General features: G+C 45.5%; 1 protein-coding gene across 1 annotated transcript; it reads right to left on the reverse strand.

The window, feature by feature from the left end:
* Positions 1-12684: 12684 nt before the first annotated feature.
* Positions 12685-21568, reverse strand: TRMT10A (tRNA methyltransferase 10A). Its single transcript, XM_066574008.1, has 8 exons — positions 21490-21568; positions 20458-20729; positions 18811-18973; positions 18651-18722; positions 16515-16589; positions 15731-15880; positions 14903-15008; positions 12685-14804 (listed from the first exon to the last, which is right to left on the reverse strand). Exons 2-8 carry the CDS (start codon positions 20682-20684, stop codon positions 14578-14580), a joined length of 1020 nt encoding a protein of 339 aa, XP_066430105.1. The 5' UTR covers positions 20685-20729; positions 21490-21568; the 3' UTR covers positions 12685-14577.
* Positions 21569-21573: the final 5 nt, after the last annotated feature.

A 21573-nucleotide genomic window follows, 5' to 3' on the forward strand; every position in this document is an offset into this window, starting at 1 on the left:
GGCACAGGCCGAGCTCCTGATCCAGGTGTATCGCAGCCGACTGCTGCGGGATTAGGAGAGAGGCACGTTTCTGGCGTCCCCACATTCATCCCACATTTAATGGGTCCACGCGGTAGACCTTTATTAGAAAATGAGCAGTGTGAGCAGATCCTGTCGTGGATGGCAGAAAGTGCTTCCAGCAATCTATTGTCCACCCACAGTTCTGCGCCGTCCACTGCTGCAACTCAGAATCCTCTGGCTGCTGCTCCTCCTTCCTCCCAGCCTCCTCACTCCATTACAATGACACATTCTGAGGAGCGGGCAGACTCCCAGGAACTGTTCTCGGGCCCCTGCTCAGATTGAGCAGCAGTGGTTCCTCTCCCACCAGAGGAGTTTATCGTGACTGATGCCCAACCATTGGAAAGTTCCCGGGGTCCGGGGGATGAGGCTGGGGACTTCCGGCAACTGTCTCAAGACCTTTCAGTGGGTGAGGAGGTCGATGACGATGAGACACAGTTGTCTATCAGTGAGGTAGTAGTAAGGGCAGTAAGTCCGAGGGAGGAGCGCACAGAGGATTCAGAGGAAGAGCAGCAGGACAATGAGGTGACTGACCCCACCTGGTTTGCTACGCCTACTGAGGACAGGTCTTCAGAGGGGGAGGCAGGGGCAGCAGCAGGGCAGGTTGCAAGAGGCAGTGCGGTGTCCAGGGGTAGAGGCAGGGCCAGACCGAATAATCCACCAACTGTTTCCCAAAGCGCCCCCTCGCGCCATGCCACCCTGCAGAGGCCGAGGTGCTCAAAGGTCTGGCAGTTTTTCACTGAGAGTGCAGACGACCGATGAACAGTGGTGTGCAACCTTTGTCGCGCCAAGATCAGCCGGGGAGCCACCACCACCAGCCTCACCACCACCAGCATGCGCAGACATATGATGGCCAAGCACCCCACAAGGTGGGACGAAGGCCGTTCACCGCCTCCGGTTCGCACCGCTGCCTCTCCCCCTGTGCCCCAACCTGCCACTGAGATCCAACCCCGCTCTGAGGACACAGGCACTACCGTCTCCTGGCCTGCACCCACACCCTCACCTCCGCTGTCCTCGGCCCCAGCAATGTCTCTCAGCGCAGCGTCCAGCCGTCGCTAGCGCAAGTGTATGAGCGCAAGCGCAAGTACGCCGCCACGCACCCGCACGCTCAAGCGTTAAACGTGCACATAGCCAAATTTATCAGCCTGGAGATGCTGCCGTATAGGGTTGTGGAAACGGAGTCCTTCAAAAGTATGATGGCGGTGGCGGCCCCGTGCTACTCAGTTCCCAGTCGCCACTATTTTTCCCGATGTGCCGTCCCAGCCCTGCACGACCACGTCTCCCGCAACATTGTACGCGCCCTCACCAACGCGGTTACTGCCAAGGTCCACTTAACAACGGACACGTGGACAAGCACAGGCGGGCAGGGCCACTATATCTCCCTGACGGCACATTGGGTGAATTTAGTGGAGGCTGGGACAGAGTCAGAGCCTGGGACCGCTCACGTCCTACCCACCCCCAGAATTGCGGGCCCCAGCTCGGTGGTGGTATCTGTGGCGGTGTATGCTTCCTCCACTAAAGCACCCTCCTCCTCCTCCTCCAACGCAACCTCTGTCTCGCAATCAAGATGTGTCAGCAGCAGCACGTCGCCAGCATTCGGTGTCACGCGGCGTGGCAGCACAGCGGTGGGCAAGCGTCAGCAGGCCGTGCTGAAACTACTCAGCTTAGGAGATAAGAGGCACACGGCCCACGAACTGCTGCAGGGTCTGACAGAGCAGACCGACCGCTGTCTTGCGCCACTGAGCCTCCAACCGGGCATGGTCGTGTGTGACAACGGCCGTAACCTGGTGGCGGCTCTGCAGCTCGGCAGCCTCACGCACGTGCCATGCCTGGCCCACGTCTTTAATTTGGTGGTTCAGCGCTTTCTGAAAAGCTACCCACGCTTGTCAGACCTGCTCGGCAAGGTGCGCCGGCTCTGCGCACATTTCCGCAAGTCCCACACGGACGCTGCCACCCTGCGCACCCTGCAACATCGGTTTAATCTGCCAGTGCACCGAATGCTGTGCGACGTGCTCACACGGTGGAACTCTACGCTCCACATGTTGGCCAGGCTCTATGAGCAGCGTAGAGCTATAGTGGAATACCAACTCCAACATGGGCGGCGCAGTGGGAGTCAGCCTCCTCAATTCTTTTCAGAAGAGTGGGCCTGGTTGGCAGACATCTGCCAGGTCCTTGGAAAGTTTGAGGAGTCTACCCAGGTGGTGAGCGGCGATGCTGCAATCATAAGCGTCACCATTCCTCTGCTATGCCTCTTGAGAAGTTCCCTGCAAAGCATAAAGGCAGATGCTTTTCGCTCGGAAACAGAGCCGGGGGAAGACAGTATGTCGCTGGATAGTCAGAGCACCCTCCTGTCTATATCTCAGCGCGGTGAGGAGGAGGAGGAAGATGAGGAGGAGGGGGAAGAGACAGCTTGGCCCACTGGTGAGGCTACACATGCTGCTTGCCTGTCATCCTTTCAGCGTGTATGGCCTGAGGAGGAGGAGGAGGAGGAGGAGGATCCTGAAAGTGATCTTCCTAGTGAGGACAGCCATGTGTTGCGTACAGGTACCCTGGCACACATGGCTGACTTCATGTTAGGATGCCTTTCTCGTGACCCTCGCGTTAAACGCATTCTGGCCACTACGGATTACTGGGTGTACACACTGCTTGACCCACGGTATAAGGAGAACCTTTCCACTCTCATACCCGAAGAGGAAAGGGGTTCGAGAGTGTTGCTATACCACAGGACCCTGGCGGACAAACTGATGGTAAAATTCCCATACGACAGCGCTAGTGGCCGAAGGCGCAGTTCCGAGGGCCAGGTAGCAGGGGAGGCGCGGAGATCAGGCAGCATGTACAGCACAGGCAGGGCAACACTCTCTAAGGCCTTTGACAGCTTTATGGCTCCCCAGCAAGACTGTGTCACCGCTCCCCAGTCACTGCTGAGTCGGCGGGAGCACTGTAAAAGGATGGCGAGGGAGTACGTAGCCGATCGCACGACCGTCCTACGTGACGCCTCTGCCCCCTACAACTACTGGGTGTCGAAGCTGGACACGTGGCCTGAACTCGCGCTGTATGCCCTGGAGGTGCTTGCTTGTCCTGCGGCTAGCGTCTTGTCAAAGAGGGTGTTTAGTGCGGCTGGGGGAATCATCACAGATAAGCGTACCCGCCTGTCAACCGACAGTGCCGACAGGCTAACACTCATCAAGATGAACAAAGCCTGGATTTCCCCAGACTTCTCTTCTCCACCAGCGGACAGCAGCGATACCTAAGCAATACGTAGGCTGCACCCGCGGATGGAAGCATCGTTCTCTATCCCCATCAAAAACGGGGACCTTTTTGCTTCATCAATCTGTGTATAATATTCCTCCTCCTCCTGCTCCTCCTCCTGAAACCTCACATAATCACGCCGAACGGGCAATTTTTCTTAGGCCCACAAGGCTCAGTCATATAATTTTTCTAAACAATTTTTATACGTTTCAATGCTCATTAAAGCATTGAAACTTTCACTTCAACCAATTTTTATTTTAACTGGGCTGCCTCCTGGCCTAGTTACCAATTAAGCCACATTAACCAAAGCGATTAATGGGTTTCACCTGCCCTCTTGGTTGGGCATGGGCAATTTTTCTGAGGTACATTAGTACTGTTGGTACACCAATTTTTGGGGGCCCTCGCCTACAGTGTAATCAAATTAATTTTTAGCCCACCTGCATTACAGCTGACGCTACATCAGCTGTGTTGGGCACTGCAATGGGATGTATTTATGTACCGCCAGTGGCTTCCTGGCACCCACCCATGCTGTGGGTCCACAGGGAGTTGTAACTGCATGTGTCCACTTCTAAAGAACCCCAGTCTGACTGGGGCATGCAGTGTGGGCCGAAGCCCACCTGCATTAAACATGAATTTATTACCTCAGCTGTGATGGGCAATGCAATGGGATATATTTATGTACCGCCGGTGGCTACCTGGCACCCACCCATGCTGTCGGTCCACAGGGACTTCACAATAGGGAGTTGTACCTGCCTGTGTCTATGAATTAAAAACCCTGCTCCGGTTGGGGCATGCAGTGTGGGCTGAAGCCCACCTGCATTTAATCTGATGTTAGCTCTGCTGTCCAGGGCACTGCAATGGGATACATTTATGTACAGCCGGTGGGTTCCAGGGAGCCACCCATGCTGTGGGTGCACACGGAATTCCCATTGCGGAGTTGTACCTGCCTGTGACTATTTATAAAAAATCGCGGTCTGACTGGGGCATGCAGACACCTTGACAGAATGAATAGTGTGTGGCACATAGGTTCCCCATTGCTATGCCCACGTGTGCAGCTCCAGATGGCGGTGGCACTGGATTATATTTCTCATTGCTTCTGTACAGCATTGTGGGCTATCGCCCCGCCCCTTTTAAAGAGGGTCGCTGCCTAGCCGTGCCAACCCTCTGCAGTGTGTGCCTGCGGTTCCTCCTCATGGCAGACGCTCTTATAAATAAACATGAGGGTGGTGTGGCATGAGGGCAGCTGAAGGCTGCGCAGGGACACTTTGGTGTGCACTGTGGACACTGGGTCGTGCGGGGGGGGGGGGGAATTGGCAGTATGTAACCCAGGAGAAGTGGCAGCGGAGTGTCATGCAGGCAGTGATTGTGCTTTGTTGGAGGTAGTGTGGTGCTTAGCTAAGGTATGCATTGCTAATGAGGGCTTTTCAGAAGTAAAAGTTGTTGGGGGGGGGCCCACTCTTGCCGCTATTGTGGCTTAATAGTGGGACCTGTGAACTTGAGATGCAGCCCAACATGTAGCCCCTGGCCTGCCCTATCCGTTGCTGTGTCGTTCCCATCAATTTCTTGAATTGCCCAGATTTTCACAAACGAAAACCTTAGCGAGCATCGGCGATATACAAAAATGCTCGGGTCGCCTATTGACTTCAATGGGGTTCGTTATTCGAAACAAACCCTCGAGCATCGCGAAAAGTTCGTCTCGAGTAACGAGCACCCGAGCATTTTGGTGCTCGCTCATCTCTAGTTATAAAGTCAAATATCTGGGATAAAAAGAAGTTCTACAGAAGCGATGGCACAATATATATTTGTTTCAAGCAAAAAACGAATCTATCGTCTATCCAAGAGAACAATAGTTGTGTAAATTTTAATTGTTAGGGAAAATGTTCTCTTTTTGGATGCTCTGGAATAGTTATGCCCAGGACTATCACTCTGTAAACACCAGCAGTAGTCTGCCATCATGTTTGTGTTCCATCTGCCTTGATATCTATGTTCCATGGTTTGATGTCTTGAAGAAAGCGTTCTCCTTGTTCCTCACTCATAGATCCAAGATTTGTGAGAAAGTAGTTCAGGTGGCTATGAGGGAAATGCAACTTGACACTCATGTTTGCTCCCTGCCTTTGAAAAGCAAACAACAAATGTTGAACTGTACGGTTATAATTTCCAGCCCGAAAGTTGCCAAGAAAATCTCTAGCCACGTCAAAAAAAGCAGACCAAGCAATCTTTTCTATGGTTTTCATGGTATTAAGGAATTCCCTGTCTTTGATTAGAAGCCTTATTTGCGGGCCATCAAATATGCCAGCTTTTAACTCATCCGTGTGAAAGAGCAAGAAATTTGGTACAGATGTACTTGGAGCACTCTCCATCTCGATCCAAAGCCCTAACGAACTGTTTCATAAGTCCCAATTTTATATGCAGTGGGGGGAGCAACACTTTGAGGATTAACAAGTTGTTCATTCCTGATATTCCTTTCACCAATCGTAAAATTCTCTCTAGCTGTCCATTCTGTCCTTGTATAAAGTTCTGCCTTTGCTCGGCAGACGCACAATGAAATTTTGTGCATCCACTTTGCTGTCCTAGAAGAATCGATACAACTTTCAGGTCGCCACATACAATCCAGCAATGATCACTATACTTGATTTTTTGGAGAATGGTTCTCATGGATTCATAAGTTTCTCTCATATTTACTGATATGCAATAGGAATGGAAGCTAATGTATTGCCATTGTGAAGCAACACACACTTTAGACTTCTCTTTGAACTGTCAATAAAAAGCCTCCATTCTGCAGGTAGATAACTATCACATCCCATTGTCTCAATACGTCCTTTGATGTCAATGCAGTATACAAGCTCCTCATACATATGGAAATATTTCAGAAGATCTTTCTCTCTGTTACGATACACATTTTAGTCACTGGGTAACATGAGCTCTTGAGGGACATCCCATATACATTCCAGAAAAAACATACATACCAATACAACAATAAATTATAATTTCACTCACATTACATTTTTACTGTAACAGTTTATTAGTAAACAGAGTTTGGCAGAAAAACTAGACTTGACTGGAAGAAATGGGTGAGATTTTTGGATTCAGCACACCAAAATACATAAGGATCCCATTTTATCCTGTAGTCAGCAAAATTAATGAAGACCAGTGTAATCGTTCAGATTCTCCTTGGATCATGGGAATCTGAATGATATCAGCCCGTGTAAAAAGACCCTTACGTTGGCTTCACATGAGCAAAAGCGCAATTGCACACACCTCCGTGCACCTTTTTGCGCTATCAACGAGGCTTTTTTTATGTGCATGTCGGTGTATTTTACTGTATTTTTTCTGCCCGCATGTTTTTTTGCTCTGTGACACAAACACAACTGATTGAAATGGCTAATTAGTCTAATGAGTTCCAGATATATTCTTTTTCCAGCGGAATTACGCAGTGTTTTACACATCACCTCGCGTATTGCGTGCACTTGCACCTCTCCATTGACTTCTATTGTGATCTTTGGTGCACAAATACGCAGAAAAATAGAGCATGTTCTATTTTTTTTACATGACTGAAATACGTGCGCCAAAATATCAATGGGTTCTATTCTCTATGTATTGCGTGTGCAAAGTTTGCGCACACAAATAAAGCCTACTTATTATAATAGGAAAAAATTTTACCCTAAGGCTCTCTTCACATGGCTGTATTTGCACATGTATTTCAGCACACACAATTTGCGCGTGCAATACGCAGAAAATAGCACCCATTGATTTCAAGGGGTTCAGTCAGATGCCTGCATTTTTCCTGCACGAAAAAAACTCGGCATGCTCTATTTTTTTTGCATATTTACACACCAAAAGCCCCCATAGAAGTCAATGAGGATGCGCAAATACACACAAAATATGCTAGGAGATGCATGAAACACTGCATAATTGTGCAGGAAAAAGAGCATATCTGGGACCAATTAGACTCATTAGCCATTTCAATCGGTGCGTCTTTGTTTGGTGCGTGCAAATAAACATGCCTTACAGGCTACAAAACTATGCCAAAGTAATCGCGGTAGAGCGCTCCCATTGATTTCAATGCATTTTCTTACGCCACAATTTTCGAGCGCTATCTGTTCTATTTTGCCACGTTTTGCGCTTTTTACGCACCTCATCACCCATAGCAATGATGGGGTACGTTAAAATCCGCAGGTAAAACGGAGGTAAACACGCTGCGTTTTGCCAATGCTGTGTATGGGAGTAGCCTTAGGGTCATGCCCTCCTAGCCTCAGTACCCTGATCAATCATCGGCCCCTCTGCTCGACAAAACTGGCAGGCTGTCTACAGTCCCCATCCCGCAGACATATCTACAGAGTGCCTAGGATATTAGAATTTAGATTAAGGGTGAGCTCACACAGAACAAAATTGCTGCCGAGTTTCATCTGTGGAATAGATTTGCAATAATGTACGGTACAATATAAGTCAATGGGGTTTTAACATAAGTAGGTATGTTGCTGATTTTTCTATTCCACAGCATGCCGAATCTACAACGGGACAGCAATGGATTTTCACTTCATTTAAGTGAAATCTGTACAAAGATCTGCAATGTCACACGTGAGGCTGCATACTGCAAGTACCTGTATCCTCGGACGGTCTACGGCCTGGTGCACGACCTTCAGCTGATTCATCTTCCCCATTCTGACTTGACTTTATCACCCTCAATGCCTTTCACTCATCAGTGTCCCCAGACACATACAGTATCTGCACAAGAATCACGCAGCGATAGCCTAATCATGGCCAGGCCGCCATACAGCCTACATATCAGTGCTTTTGCTCCCAGTACTCTTTCGGCCTTCAGCTGGCAACCAGACATGTCATTACCTTCTCTGACTTAGGTGCAAGAGCAAGACACCAAATTACACTCCCTGAGGCCTTACCTCAATAACCCAGTAGACCTATGGATATTTAATAAAAGTTGATTTTGGGATAACCCCTCTAATGGTAGCATTTAATATCATATAATATACTGAAAAACTTTTTGGAATGGAAAATATGGAATGGAATGTGGGAAAAACCATAGTTCTTTAGGTTTCTCTTTAGAGCGTTCAATGTATGGTAAAAATGACATGCTAGGTTTATTCTGCAGGTCAGTACAATTATGATGGTATCAAATTTATATATTTTTTATGAATTCTACTACTTTATTACATTATTTTTAAAAGGAAAAAATGTGTGTTTTTGTCGCTATTTCCTGAGGCCTAGAACTTTTTGCTTTTTCTGTCTGAGCTGTCTGAGGGCTTAGTTTTTGCGGGTTCATCAATAGTGCTTATTATTACTATTTTAGGTTCCATAGAACTTTTTGATCACATTTTAATTCATTTTTTAATGCAAAGTGGACAGGAAATAGCAATTCATTCATTACACAGTGTACACACCTACTTACGTCTTGTACGGTGATGGACAGCCATTCATTCAGGCACTGTACACAGGCAGGCTAACCTCTCAATACACTTAGAGGGCTCAGTCACACGGGCGCATCGGTGCCATGTTACGGCAGGTAGCAGACGGCCGTACCTGAAGACGGACGTCTCTCTGCAGCGCCAGGAGGATGAACATGTGACCGGCTTCATTACCGGTCATGTGTTCTTTCATCAGCGCTGCAGAGACACGTCCGTCTTCAGGTATGGCCGTCTTCTGTCAGTCACACAGGCGCATCGGCGCCGGTGTACGGGTGCCGATGCGCCCGTGTGACTGAGCCCATATGGAGAAGCCCTGCTTCCTGAATGAATCGGGTGCTTATGCAGCTAACTGTAGTTGTTCGGGACCATTTGCAACATTTAAAGTATTATTTACCCTCCTAGGGAACGAAAGAGTGTAAATATTGACGTACAGTAAAACATTTTGTGCTGCATACTGTCTCGTCTACCTGTCCACTGCCCCACCATCATAACACTTGATCTACATTACATCTGGCAAGAGGACCTAACCATGTGGTCACTTGTACAATACACTGAAGTGCGTCTATACTGTAGTGTAGTGTGCCTGTGCTGTCTTTCTATTACACCCTACCAGAGGCAGCGTGTAATAAGTGGACTATGATAGAATGACTGGGGGTTTTCTGTAGACCTCTGGGTGGCGTGACAACTGCTCAACACTCTGCAATTGCATTGCTTGGTGCTGATGCCGTGGCATAGAAGTGGTTAAATGGATGGGATCAGAGTGATTCCTGATTCCAGCTGCTGTTGGTGGGAGTATAATACATCTGACACCAGTCATGCATGGCGCAAGGTCAGCTCCTGAGCCTGCTCTTTACAATCCCTTACAACTTCTGCCATACACGTACGCCAAATGTCAGGAAGGGGCTACATCGCCCCAATCATCCACTGTAAAAAGTCTTGGGGTTTACAGTGTAAACGTCTTGTAGGAATCAGTGGAGATTCTTTACCTCAGTGTTTCTGTACTACTGCATATATGACAACGGAAGATGATACACAAATCTTTATTCCAGCGTTCCAGTTGTCAGTCTCATACAGTATGTAGTAAATTCAGCTCCATAATAGGCAATTTCACCCATTGTAAGATGCCGAATCTTCAGTGTTTGGCTCCTCTCCAGTCCCCGATAAATGCATTATAGTAGATGGTATGATATATAGGGATTAGAGATGAGCGAGTATACTCACTAAGGGCAATTGCTCGAGAGGGCATTGCCCTTAGTGAGTACCTGCCCGCTCGAGAGGAAAGGTTCGGGTGCCGGCGGCAGGCAGGAATGGAGGGGAGATCTCTCTCTCCCTCTCCCCCCCCCCCTGCTGACTGCCGCTACTCACCGCTCCCCCCGTGCCGGCATCCGAATCTTTCCTCTCGAGCGGGCAGTTACTCGCTAAGGGCAATGCCCTCTCGAGCAATTGCCCTTAGCGAGTATACTCGCTCATCTCTAATAGGGATCATATCAGTGGTATTCATGCACGCCTGTCGTACACAAGATGGTTACATTGTTATCTAGGAGGTTTCCATAATATGTGGACACAAGAGTTTTACATTACATAGTTTGTATGGCCTGACATAGTTAGATGGACGAATGTGACTGACACCCTTCAGAGTGGATGTCTATATCAGATGAGAGCTCTCCTTCCACCCATTGAGGTGTATATATAAAGCCAACCAGGCGTTCAGGTATCGTCGTGAACCTGCGGTTGAAGCAGGATTTGCAGCTATAATACAGACATGGTGAGAGCAAATGGTAAACCTCCACCTCCCTACCCAAAATTCCCAATTTGACCAGACCTTGTAAATACATCTTCACAAAATAAAAGTGGTCTTGCTCTCCATCGTAAGGGCAAGGTTGCATTGTTCCCGAGTTTAGAATATTAAAGGAATGCTCAGGTTACTATGAGCAACAAAGGCACTTTGTCCTAGAGACTTTATTTTCATACGTGTTTATATATAAAAGCGACAAGTCAGAACTTGTTGGGCTCTATAAGATTAGACCTCCGTTTTCGTAAATGAAGTGCTCACATCCTGGGCGCCATGAGTTTGGGGATGTGACGCTGTGGCCTCTGATTGGCTGCTGCAGTCACGTGATTCTGCCCAGCTGTCTACTGGGAAGTCACTGCTGGTACTGGTGGTAGCTGTTAGCTACGTCCGAGGGTTCCAGGAGAGGCGAGTATACTCCTGTTTTTTTATTTTAGGCAGGGCCCTGCTGGGGGACGGGATTTTGATCTAATGACAAAAGCTCTTTAAATGGGATCCCTGACAGTAAACAAGTAGAAATTGGTCAGATCAGGTAACCCCTTTAATAGCAATGGTTACATAACTGGCAATGGATTATAAAACCATGGCGCAAGCATGAATACATCTTTATTGATAGGGTTTTATTTCACTAGAAAAATACAAAACTGAGTTGCAATCATTTGCGAAAACCTTAATATATTAACTCCGGTCTACAAGTTCCATCCATAAGTCATGTTATAAGTACAGCCCGTAAAAGCACCCTTGTGTCATAACTGGTAAACTAAAGGCTCATGTATGTCGGTGCCATATGCCGAGAATTTCCCAGCATACAAGTCTAAAATGACTACGGCCAAAACCGTGTTCTTTTGGTGTGATGTTTGACCAGTATGCAGTACCTCTCACCGCACTAATCAATACAATCGAATGCAAAAACCTGTATATGGTGCGCTAAGGAAGACATACAGTTGCTTTAGTTGGGGCATATTTTTGGTAAAAGGTTTCAGATGGTCCTGCTGAACTTGTTCTTAATTGTATTTTATGCCTTTATGACCAGTTCTCAGGTGGCATAATTGGTGCAAATTTACACATCTAAAATCAGCAACAACATACAGTAAAATCCAAGTGAATGGGATTATTTCACGGCCGTTTGTGGTTTATAAAACCTGCAGCATGCTTTACATGTGCCGTATCTCTTGCCATGATTATTAACCTGCGCAATGCCAGGTGAAGTCTGCAGCCAAATCCGCATATAACAGCAAAGTTTCCAAGAAATTTTAACCTTACATAGGTTAATAGTCATTATAACACTCTTACAGGTTAATATGGTGGCACACCAGACTAAGTGTAAAACTGGAGGGCTTTTCAATTACTTGTTAAACCCCCCCCCCCTTTCTGCTGACAGCACCAATGACCTGAGCGCCATTTGCAGGGCCACACATTGGTCCCTTTCTCTCATTGTAATGTACAGATCAGAGCGTGAGGTCACCAAGTACAGTAGTAGTAGGGAGGGAGGATTTGCCTTTACTTAAATAAGTGATTGAAAAGTTCTCTAAGGGCCGGTTCAGCATATAAAGGTCAAATATGTGGTTGCCGCACACAATATCTCCTTAGATCAAGGTGGGAGAAAAACTCATATTGTTGATGCAAGCTTACCAGGATGTGAACAATGCATCCAAACCATCAAACACCTTCAATATTCATGTAAGCAGCATCCAGGGCTTAAATCATCCACAGATCATCTTTTTGATAATGAAAATGAATATTTTTTTATTATTCCATTCCTTACAGCCAGCAACGTTTCAACTGCTTACCGCAGTCTTTATCAAGCCCTTCAAGCAGTTGAAACGTTGCTGGCTGCAAAGAATGGAATAATAAAGAAATATTCATTTTCATTATCAAAAAGATGATCTGTGGCTGATTTAAACCCTGGATGCTGCTTACAAGAATATTGAAGGTGTCTAAGGGCCGGTTCAGATGCATGCAATGCATTGCGGGTGTGAAAATATGCTGTGCATTTATGTGACTGAAAACCACTTATGTGTATCACCGAGGGAACCACTAAATAATACGTAAAATATAACTTTTATTACTACAAAATTAAAATATTATCGATAAGAGCGTGGTCAAATCTACGCTCTTATCGATAATATTTTAATTTTGTAGTAATAAAAGTTATATTTTACGTATTATTTAGTGGTTCCCTCGGTGATAGAAAAAATTCCCTAAAGGGAAATAAGTGTGTCTCGGTGACTAATGAAAACCACTTATGCCCACAGAATTTGCCCACAGATTTTGCCCACTCTAGAGCGTTTTTGTTTGCACAAATAGACTGTGTATTTGCACCTGCAAAGAAGAACGCACGAATCACATTGATTTTATGCATAAATACACAGCAAATATGCAGGTTTCCAGTGTATTTAGCGCATGTTTCTGCATGCCCATAGGTCATGACGCATATTTTTCCATGTGATTGCCCATTGTGTAAAATATGCTCATGTGAATAAGCCCATTGAAATCAATGAGTTCTAGTCACCGCACATTACGCGTGCAAACTATACAGCGCAAATACGCTCGTGCGAACAAGCCCCTAAGAGAGCAGAATGAAAACTAAATAAATACAACTAAAAGCAATAGCTCGTTCCACTATACAGGCACCTTACTTCGGATCTTAAAAAAACCTTTTTATGGCTTCAAGATGAGAGCTAGGTTCACAAAAATAGAGAATGTCTTTAGACACCAATTCAGCAGTGAATGAATTCAAACCAGCAACCCCCCAAGAATACCTGTAGACGAGGCATCAAAACATGATGTACAATACACGGAGACAAAAAAATAAATAAAATTAGGACCATTGAGCTCACAACTCTATTGGAGGCTCAACTGTCAAATTGCTATCAATATTGGCACATGGAATCAATAAAGAAAAGATCATACTGTAGTATCAACCCAAAAAAGGGGAGGATGCATAAAGCAAGTATCCCCACCGTATTCCATCAACCTGCCCTAATATGTACAACATGTAATAAAGTACATAAATCCCAATAAATATAATCCATCATAATGGGAAATCCTGTTCACTAATACATTTATTGAGATCTTTTCTTCTTTTACCACTTGTTTTTCTTCCAACTGTCAACCTGCACTTACAATACATGTGTTATGCAAATTATGGCAAATCAGGCTACTTACTTTACTCATTGTCTCTTTTTTGGGTTGACCCAAGGATGATTGTTTATTGATCCCACGTGCCAATATCGATAGGCATCCTGCAGGTAATCCCACAATATAGTTGTGTGGCCAATGTCCATTTTTTAAATTTTTGTCCCCATTTATGAATTTTGGTATATGATAAATATTTATCTTTGATGTATTATGTACAGGTTTGTGCAATTTTTAGTGGGTTGCTGGTTTGAATTAATCAATTCTGGCTTGACAGACCTCTGCAGCACCCAGTTTCTGGTTCATAGTGGTGTCTACCCTCGTTTTACGAATCCAACAGCGGTCCAAGTCAAATTTAGTAGAAGTCTAACCATATTACATATGCGGAAGACGTGTATGAAGGGTATTCAAGAAATGTATTTTCCTAAAGAGGAAGGCTGGCCGAGTTTAGGAAACTATGGTTAATGGTTCCGCTATGCGTTAAAATTTGTAGTTACCTCCACCGCTCCCCTATTCGTTCACCGCAGCTGGCTCTGGTTACCTTCAAACAAGCAGCCAATAACAGCATTCACCAATGGCTGAGCGCTGTCATTGACTGCTACAGATGTCATAGCTGCCTGCAAACAAACAGAGGAGACCAAAGCCGGCGGCAGGGACGAACAGAGGAGCAAAGAGAGGTGACTAACTACTAATATTTTACTGGATGGGGGACCCATTGATAGAAGTTTCCTTAACTCAAACAACCCTTTTGATTAAAAATAACATTTCAGTACATAGCCAATAGACCTTAGAAAGGTCCTAAATCACTCTATAACTTCTTGCTTTATGGCTGGCTGTAAAGTAGAAAAAAGTGAATGTTTTCTTAAAAAAAAAAAAAACCGCTATATACACTGTGCATTAAAAATATAAATTGACAAGATGTCAACTATCATTCTTCTCTTCAATGTGTTTTGTCTCTGCCAGTGTTGTGCCATCGTCAAGCTCTGAATCGCTGTCTAGCTCTTCTCCATCTTCCTTATTAGAAGAAACATCTTCAAGTGCTTCCGATGCCTCATCAATAGGCACTGCTCCTTTACGCTGAGGTAGGACAGAGAAGAAGGCTTCCTTCCAGTCTTTCTTCTCCAGGAAAGCGAGTATTATCTCAAACACTGCAGGTAAAGGTTATATATAATTCAGCAAGTTTAACGTGTAAAATAGGCTAAATTAGAGGGAATTAACAATTATACTTCCATAGTTAGAGACTCACCGTGGTTCACTGCCAGAACTTTACGACTATTCATTTTCACAAAACTCCCCAGAGGAAGCTGAGCGTGGCTGATTCCAAGTTCCAACGCTTGTTTATAAGTAATACCCTGTAAAATGTCACATTCCTGTATTATCTTATACGATAGATACGAGCCATGCAAGCATTCCTTACTCAGTTAGGTTTCATAAAACCTTGAATATAGTTTAATAAAGGAGTCGAATACACATATGGAAGTTTGCAAGATGCTGAAAATGTTCTCTATCAAGATCTCCATACTACTGAATGATATCAGCCATGGAAACCAAAACCTGCTGGATAGCCATTATAGACCTTAACCCTTTCCAATCCAGTGTCAGCCCTCGTCCGACATTAAGATTTCCCTGTATAGCTCTGATGTCAGGCGACGGTCAACACATTTTTAACACTATGCAAGACAGTGCTCCGATGTCGGAGGCTGTTCTGCGTTTGTATGTTACAATATGCATGAGCGCGTTCCATCTATCCATTGGAGCGCTGTCCTGCATACTGTAACATACATACACAGAACAGCCTCCGACATCAGACCGCTGTCCTGCATAGTGTTAGAAACATGTGTCAGCCCTCATTCAACATCGGAGCTATACAGGGAAATCCTAATGTCGGATGGGGGCCGACACTGGATTGAAAAATTGTTACATTTTCAAAAAATTGCTAAGAAAATTATCATTACAGTTCATTTTTAGGTCTCTGTTGAGTCAATGCAAGAAATCCATAACGCGCTTTCCCACCCAAAATAAATAAGCTGAGGAGTGTGCGGGTGACTGGTACATTGGATTGGGTTAAGCTTACCTTATGATGATTATGATCCACTAAGCCCCCAATAATGTAAGCTTTGGTTTCATCTAGCTCATGAAGCACTTCAGGAGAATCCGATGTTAGATACACCAGGTCTTCAGGCTTCATGAGATCTTTGTAATGCTCAGATTTTATATGGATGTCCTGGAGGAAGGGGTGAAAATAAGGCCCTTAGAGGTACAGTTAGCTTAACTCTACCCTGAAAAAACAGATCTATAGACACAGGAACAAGGTGGGACAATATCACCAGATTTGGGATAGGTGCCCTTGCTTACACATGTGTGGAAGGTTCTCCACCTTTATATACTGTAGCAGGGTCAATGGACTCAGGTAATCATCTGGCTGGTTTAGGCACACTACTTTCTGATAGTTTAATTTGTGCGCTCTTGTGAAACTATCTATTGTACAATGTTGATCTGCCTTATCAATAAGCATTTTACTCATGTTGTCACATTGATGCACTATGCCTGTTCTTTATTGTTACCATGTAGCTTCAGGAATTGTACATAACACTTTTCCAAATAGGTATTAAATACTGGTGCCATTATTAACCTCCTAAGCACTGGATGCCGCACCGCCGCTGGCTTCTGTTTACATTGGCTGCAGCGATGATGTGTTTGCATATACACATGACCGCTGCAGCCAATGGCTGTCCTGAATGTAATGCCATCATGAATATTACAGAAAACTCCTTAACATGGTCATGTTGTTCTTTTTTTCCAATTGTTTATATTCTTCATATCTGAGAAGTACTGTTTTTTCTCATTAATATACTAACCTTCCAATTGATCCATCCCTTGTCATATTCGTCCATGTTACTTTTCAGCTGCCCACCATGACTTGTAAGATAAAGCTTCAAGGAAGTAGAGTAACGTTAAAAAAAAACACAGAAAAACAGCAGGAATGCAAATCTAAACTATATGTGTAAATGCTACGGACACATTTGACATGGAAAAAAAATGACAGTGGCTAGCCATGTTTGTATTAAGTTTCTAGCTGCAATTTTCATCCTCCCATTCATTTTAAGACCTGCCAACATAGTTTCAGCCTTCTCATGTGGGCATGTCGCTCCCAGTAATACATGCGGGATGTGTTCGGGACGCTGTGGTCTTCACTTCCTTGCATGTATCAGCGCAGCTTCATTCCTTATGATAAGAAGTGTGAAAATACCCCCCATGCCCCATAGGGTATTATATGTTTGCTCTCCTGTCTGTCACAGATTCACAGTCTAAGGGGGGTGTCACAATGTGATTGTTCTCAGTAAGAGAAACCAAGTCATCTTATAGATATGATACCTTTTAATGGCTAACAAAAATACATGATGTTATAGCGAGCTTTCCAACCTACTCAGGGTTCTTCCTCAGGCATAATGAAATAGATCCAAAGCCCATTTACGCTGGCATTGGGCATTGCCTAGTTGCGCACATGAGAGGTTTTCAGTACTTTTTGTGCATGCAAACTGAGGGCATTTGCATGTGGGAAAAAAAATTAAACAAATACGCAACCATGCTCCAATTCATTAAAAAAACGTGCAGGTAAATAGAACATGCTGGGTATTTTTTTGCGCGACTGAAGCAAGATACGCAAATGTGAAAGAACCCATTGAAATCGGTGGGTTCTATTCACTCCAAATACGTTTGTGTGACACTGGCCTAAGTGATGAATCCCATCCCTTCAGGCTGCCTTGTGTCTGCACTGCCTACAGTGTGATGGAAAATAGTCTGCGTGATTGCCCCTCATAAGACGAATCTGCTTCCCTCCATCTCTACACTTTGATCCACCATTTCCACCTACTCCCCCTCCCCGCTGAGATTTGTAAGGCCTCTTTCACACGAGCGCTGTTTTAGCACAGGATAGGAGCGCACAGAAAGCACTTCTATAGGAAACAATTGTTTCTTATAGAAGCATTCAGATGCAAGAATTGTAGTCGCGCAGAGCATTCGCATGTCTCAAAGACAGGATATGCGAGAACTACGCCCGCACCTAGCTCTGTGGTACGCAAAAAGATAGGACCTGTCTATCTTTGCTGTATGCTTTCCATAGGCTCCTATGGTAGCTGGAAAGCACGCAGCTCATACCACGGATCGTGTGAACGGGCTACTTCAAGCAGCTTGAATTAACCCGTTCACGCGATCTTTGCTCGCAGCTATACAGTGCAGGGATAGCGCCCGTGTGAAAGAGCCCTAGAATAAAGGAGAAAGAGAGCAGAGAAAGCCAACACATCCAGGATCAGTGTGCTGCCAGATGTAAGTCAGAAACAGCAGGATAACCAGCTATGTGAAGGAGTTACACAGAAACTACAAAAACAAAACGGACATTTGTTTATGAAGACTATTTACAAAAGTCTATAAACATGTCTTTTAGTGGCTATTAAAACACTATATTGTGCAGTGCCATATAACATACTTCAGAGTAGTGGCTGCATGGACAATTTGGGACAGCCGACACCCAGTAGAGAAAAAGGTTTTACTTCTGCCTTTTCAATCTCTGTGTGCAGAATACTCTACGTACAATGGATGAAGTGACACTGCCACCACTGCAGAGTTTAACTAGACTCTATACAACTATAATGTTGACATACGCCACGTATCAGTTGATTTTCCCCAGAAACCCAGTAGGTCTCAAAATACATGGGTAACGAAGGCTGGGTTCACGCTTGTGTTCAACATTCCTGTCCCTTCATAAAACAGGACGACTGAATGCCAGCCAGGAACAGATCTGTACTATGACGGAAACACAAATGGTGCTTGATGGACCCAACTGACTACAATGGGGACCGTTGTGCTTCCAGAATGCCACCCAGCATTTTTCCCAGACAGAACATCCCTGCACGCTGCACTGTTTCAGCCGTGGCTTTGTGCTGGAGTCTCCGATCAGAATGTGCGGTGCAGATGGGTTAATATACAAAAGCTACCTGAACAGGTTGAATCGCCCTGCGATTTTCTGCATAGCACCTCCGTATCTGCTTATTTAACTTCTTCACATCCTACACGACAAAGGAAAATTCATTTACCATACAGCAGAAAAAATGTAAAGGAAAGAAAAAAACCTTCTACACAAATGCAGCAGCTTACCCTCAACACCATTAAATCATCAAAGCTGCAATCAACGACCAGACGCAGTTTACTGGGCCGGACCTCCCTGCGGATTCTTTTACTGGCGCCATCTTCTGCAGTCTGTCCTACTTGGGCCTGGCGCACCACTTTTCTTTTTTGCCTTCTCTCTTTTCGTTTCTGCCTAAAAGTTATAAGTAGTCAACTGTGATAAATAAACCTGAACCGCTCTCTTCAAGGAGTCAACTCCCCGGAAAACATAAGAAAAAATATATATAAAAGAAAAAATAAAGATTTATCTCTTTTAAACAAACATTTATCCAAAGAATGGTTCTCAGCCAATGTGGACAAGAGAAGCCACCAAACTGGCTGTTTTGTGCCATTTCCATAGCCACCACTCACTTCTGTGGGAGGTACAAACCCAGCACTGAGCAGTCCACTCAGCTGTTTCTGTAAGACATGGAGACCTCCGATAGCAGAAGTGATTGGGGACAGGGTCAAGGAGTTTTAGGTGGGGTAGTCATTTTCTTTTGGGCGTTTTGATATACAATTTCGGATTACAGGGCAGATATATTGACGGTTTGGGTTGTTTTTTTTATATATAATTTTTTTTCTGTAATTTATTTTTGTAACTTTTTTTTTAAAACATCTATGATGTCATGGAAGACCTAGGGGGGTCATTCACACTTATTTTGTTTCATTTCATACTTTTTCACTGTAACTGGAGCATCCATAGGATTCCCAGTTACAGGAAAAACAACCCCTATATAATGGCTGTAGTCACTATGAGAGCTAGTCAGGGGTCTGCGGAGACCCTGCAGCTCTGACAAGCCAGGAGTCGCTGGCGAACACATGTATCACCGATTCCCATGCAGGAAACAGCAGTGCCGCATCCTGCATTCTCTACGTGGCACTCATTACAGCATTATATAGCTTGTAAAGGAAAAGATAGAAGTGGTTCAAAACTGCTTTTGTCTTCTCCTTTGGGTCCTCAGCTGTGTCTGACAGACAAAGATAAAGAGCCTACTGGATACTCAGCAGTCCATCTTGGAGATGCTAGAGATCGTGGCCCTCCGACCTCGTAAGTCTTCTCTGTGCAAGACCCCCGTGGGCCCCATTAGTGGGCAGTAATCAGGGAGGCAAACATCTTCAGGATGCTGCTTAGCAAACAACCCAACTTATAAATTAGTCATTAGAAATCTAGTCGATCACCTCACTGTCTGACTGCGGTTCATTGCAGCATGATAGCGGAAATATGTTTTAGTTTTAGTAAATGACCCTCATGTCAAAACAAAACGCTTGATTGATAGCGGAGGAGCAGCAGCCACACTCTTCAGGATTAAAAAGTACAGCTTGCCGCCTTCTGAAAACATCGCACTCATCCATGGGTTGTGTCCGGTAATGCAGCTCCACTTAACTGAAGTGAATGGGACTGAGCTGCAGTACCATATACAACCTGAAGACAAGGGTGGTGCTGTTTTTTGTAAGCAAGTAGCTATGTTTTTCTAACTCCTCTCCCGTGTCAGTATGCACTGCCAGCATATTAGGCTCAGCAGACGGTGTGGGGTTCCTCAGTGGGTTGCTATAATCTGTTTTTAGCGCTATTTCCTTTAACAACCTGCAGTGCTGCGTACGGTAATGAAATATCGCAAGGAGTTAAGCGCGTACTTCCGGAGTTCTCGCTGGTCCTCCCACTGCTTTTGTTTGAGGAGTTTCTTCATTTGCCGCTTGGACATGACGTCAGGCCCTTTGCAGCCATCGACAGAAGGTCCATTCGGTGATCCTGCAGAGTCTACATTAGTATTGCCGGAGGACGGGCAGTCGCCATTTTTACTTTCATCACTGTTGGTGGAGTTACTGCCCCCCGAGGGGGGGATTGCCGACTCTGCGTCCATTGTGATGCGGCCGGAAGTTTTCCATGCAAGTCTTGTGTTTTCAACCTGCAACACAATAAGAAAGACAACAGAAGCGCTTGTGAGTACAATGTAGCAGAGCTGTAGAGTGAGGAGAACCAATGCTGACCTGCAGGTCCCTAGGGCCACTAGAGGGTGGGGGGGGGGGGGGGGGGGGGGGAGACACTATTACTACTGTGGGCAACAACACTATTACCACTGGGCCACTAGGGGGAGGAAGGGGAGGGTCCGAGGCCGCTATTACTACTGGGCTACTAGAGGAAGGGCGAAAACACTATTATTACTGGGGCCACACTATTACTACTGGGCCACTATTGAACAGCATGACCACTGCTGGGCCACTAGGGGGAGTTACTGTTACTATACAGCTGCTGTCAGTTTCACGTTAGAATCTTCGTTCGGAGGTTCCGTCACGGATCTGGGACAAAATACCAGAAGAGATAACCAAACCAAACGGACCCGGTTATAGTCAGTGGGGTCCATTCGATGCTGTTCGGTTCTGTCATAAGACGGCCCGTTCTGTGGGGATTCCCATTTCCTGATCCCCAAACAGAGGAGAGAACCGAAACCCAACACAATGTGAAAGCAGCCTAATTATTAAAATCAGTCCATTGAAAGCAAATGTATGCTGATGTGACCCAAGATGAAGAAAGCCACTAATGGGGAAGTCTGCCGGGAGAGTCCATCAGGCTGAGGCAGTCCACAGCCTGTGACATGAGCGCCCCCTGCTGACTCCTGTCAGTGTGACACGCTGTGCCTAGAGCCCGTACACCGGCTTGTACCTTACCGCACACGGACGGCTCCTCACTCCCAGCGGGCAGTAGCGATCGCCACAACGTGCGGGCAGACTCAGCCGCTCCGGCGCACCTCT

This window comes from Eleutherodactylus coqui, chromosome 7 (assembly GCF_035609145.1).
Source record: "Eleutherodactylus coqui strain aEleCoq1 chromosome 7, aEleCoq1.hap1, whole genome shotgun sequence".
Classification (NCBI taxonomy): domain Eukaryota; kingdom Metazoa; phylum Chordata; class Amphibia; order Anura; family Eleutherodactylidae; genus Eleutherodactylus; species Eleutherodactylus coqui.

What these genes read in the sequence shown, in the direction of transcription:
- TRMT10A (XM_066574008.1), bottom strand. Translation starts at nt 20,684, where the DNA reads ATGGACGCAGAGTCGGCAATCCCCCCCTCGGGGGGCAGTAACTCCACC. An exon ending in TGGATCATAATCATCATAAG is followed by an intron (nt 15,009 to 15,730) that starts GTAAGCTTAACC and finishes GACATTTTACAG; the next exon opens with GGTATTACTTATAAACAAGC. An exon ending in AGTTCTGGCAGTGAACCACG is followed by an intron (nt 14,805 to 14,902) that starts GTGAGTCTCTAA and finishes CTTTACCTGCAG; the next exon opens with TGTTTGAGATAATACTCGCT.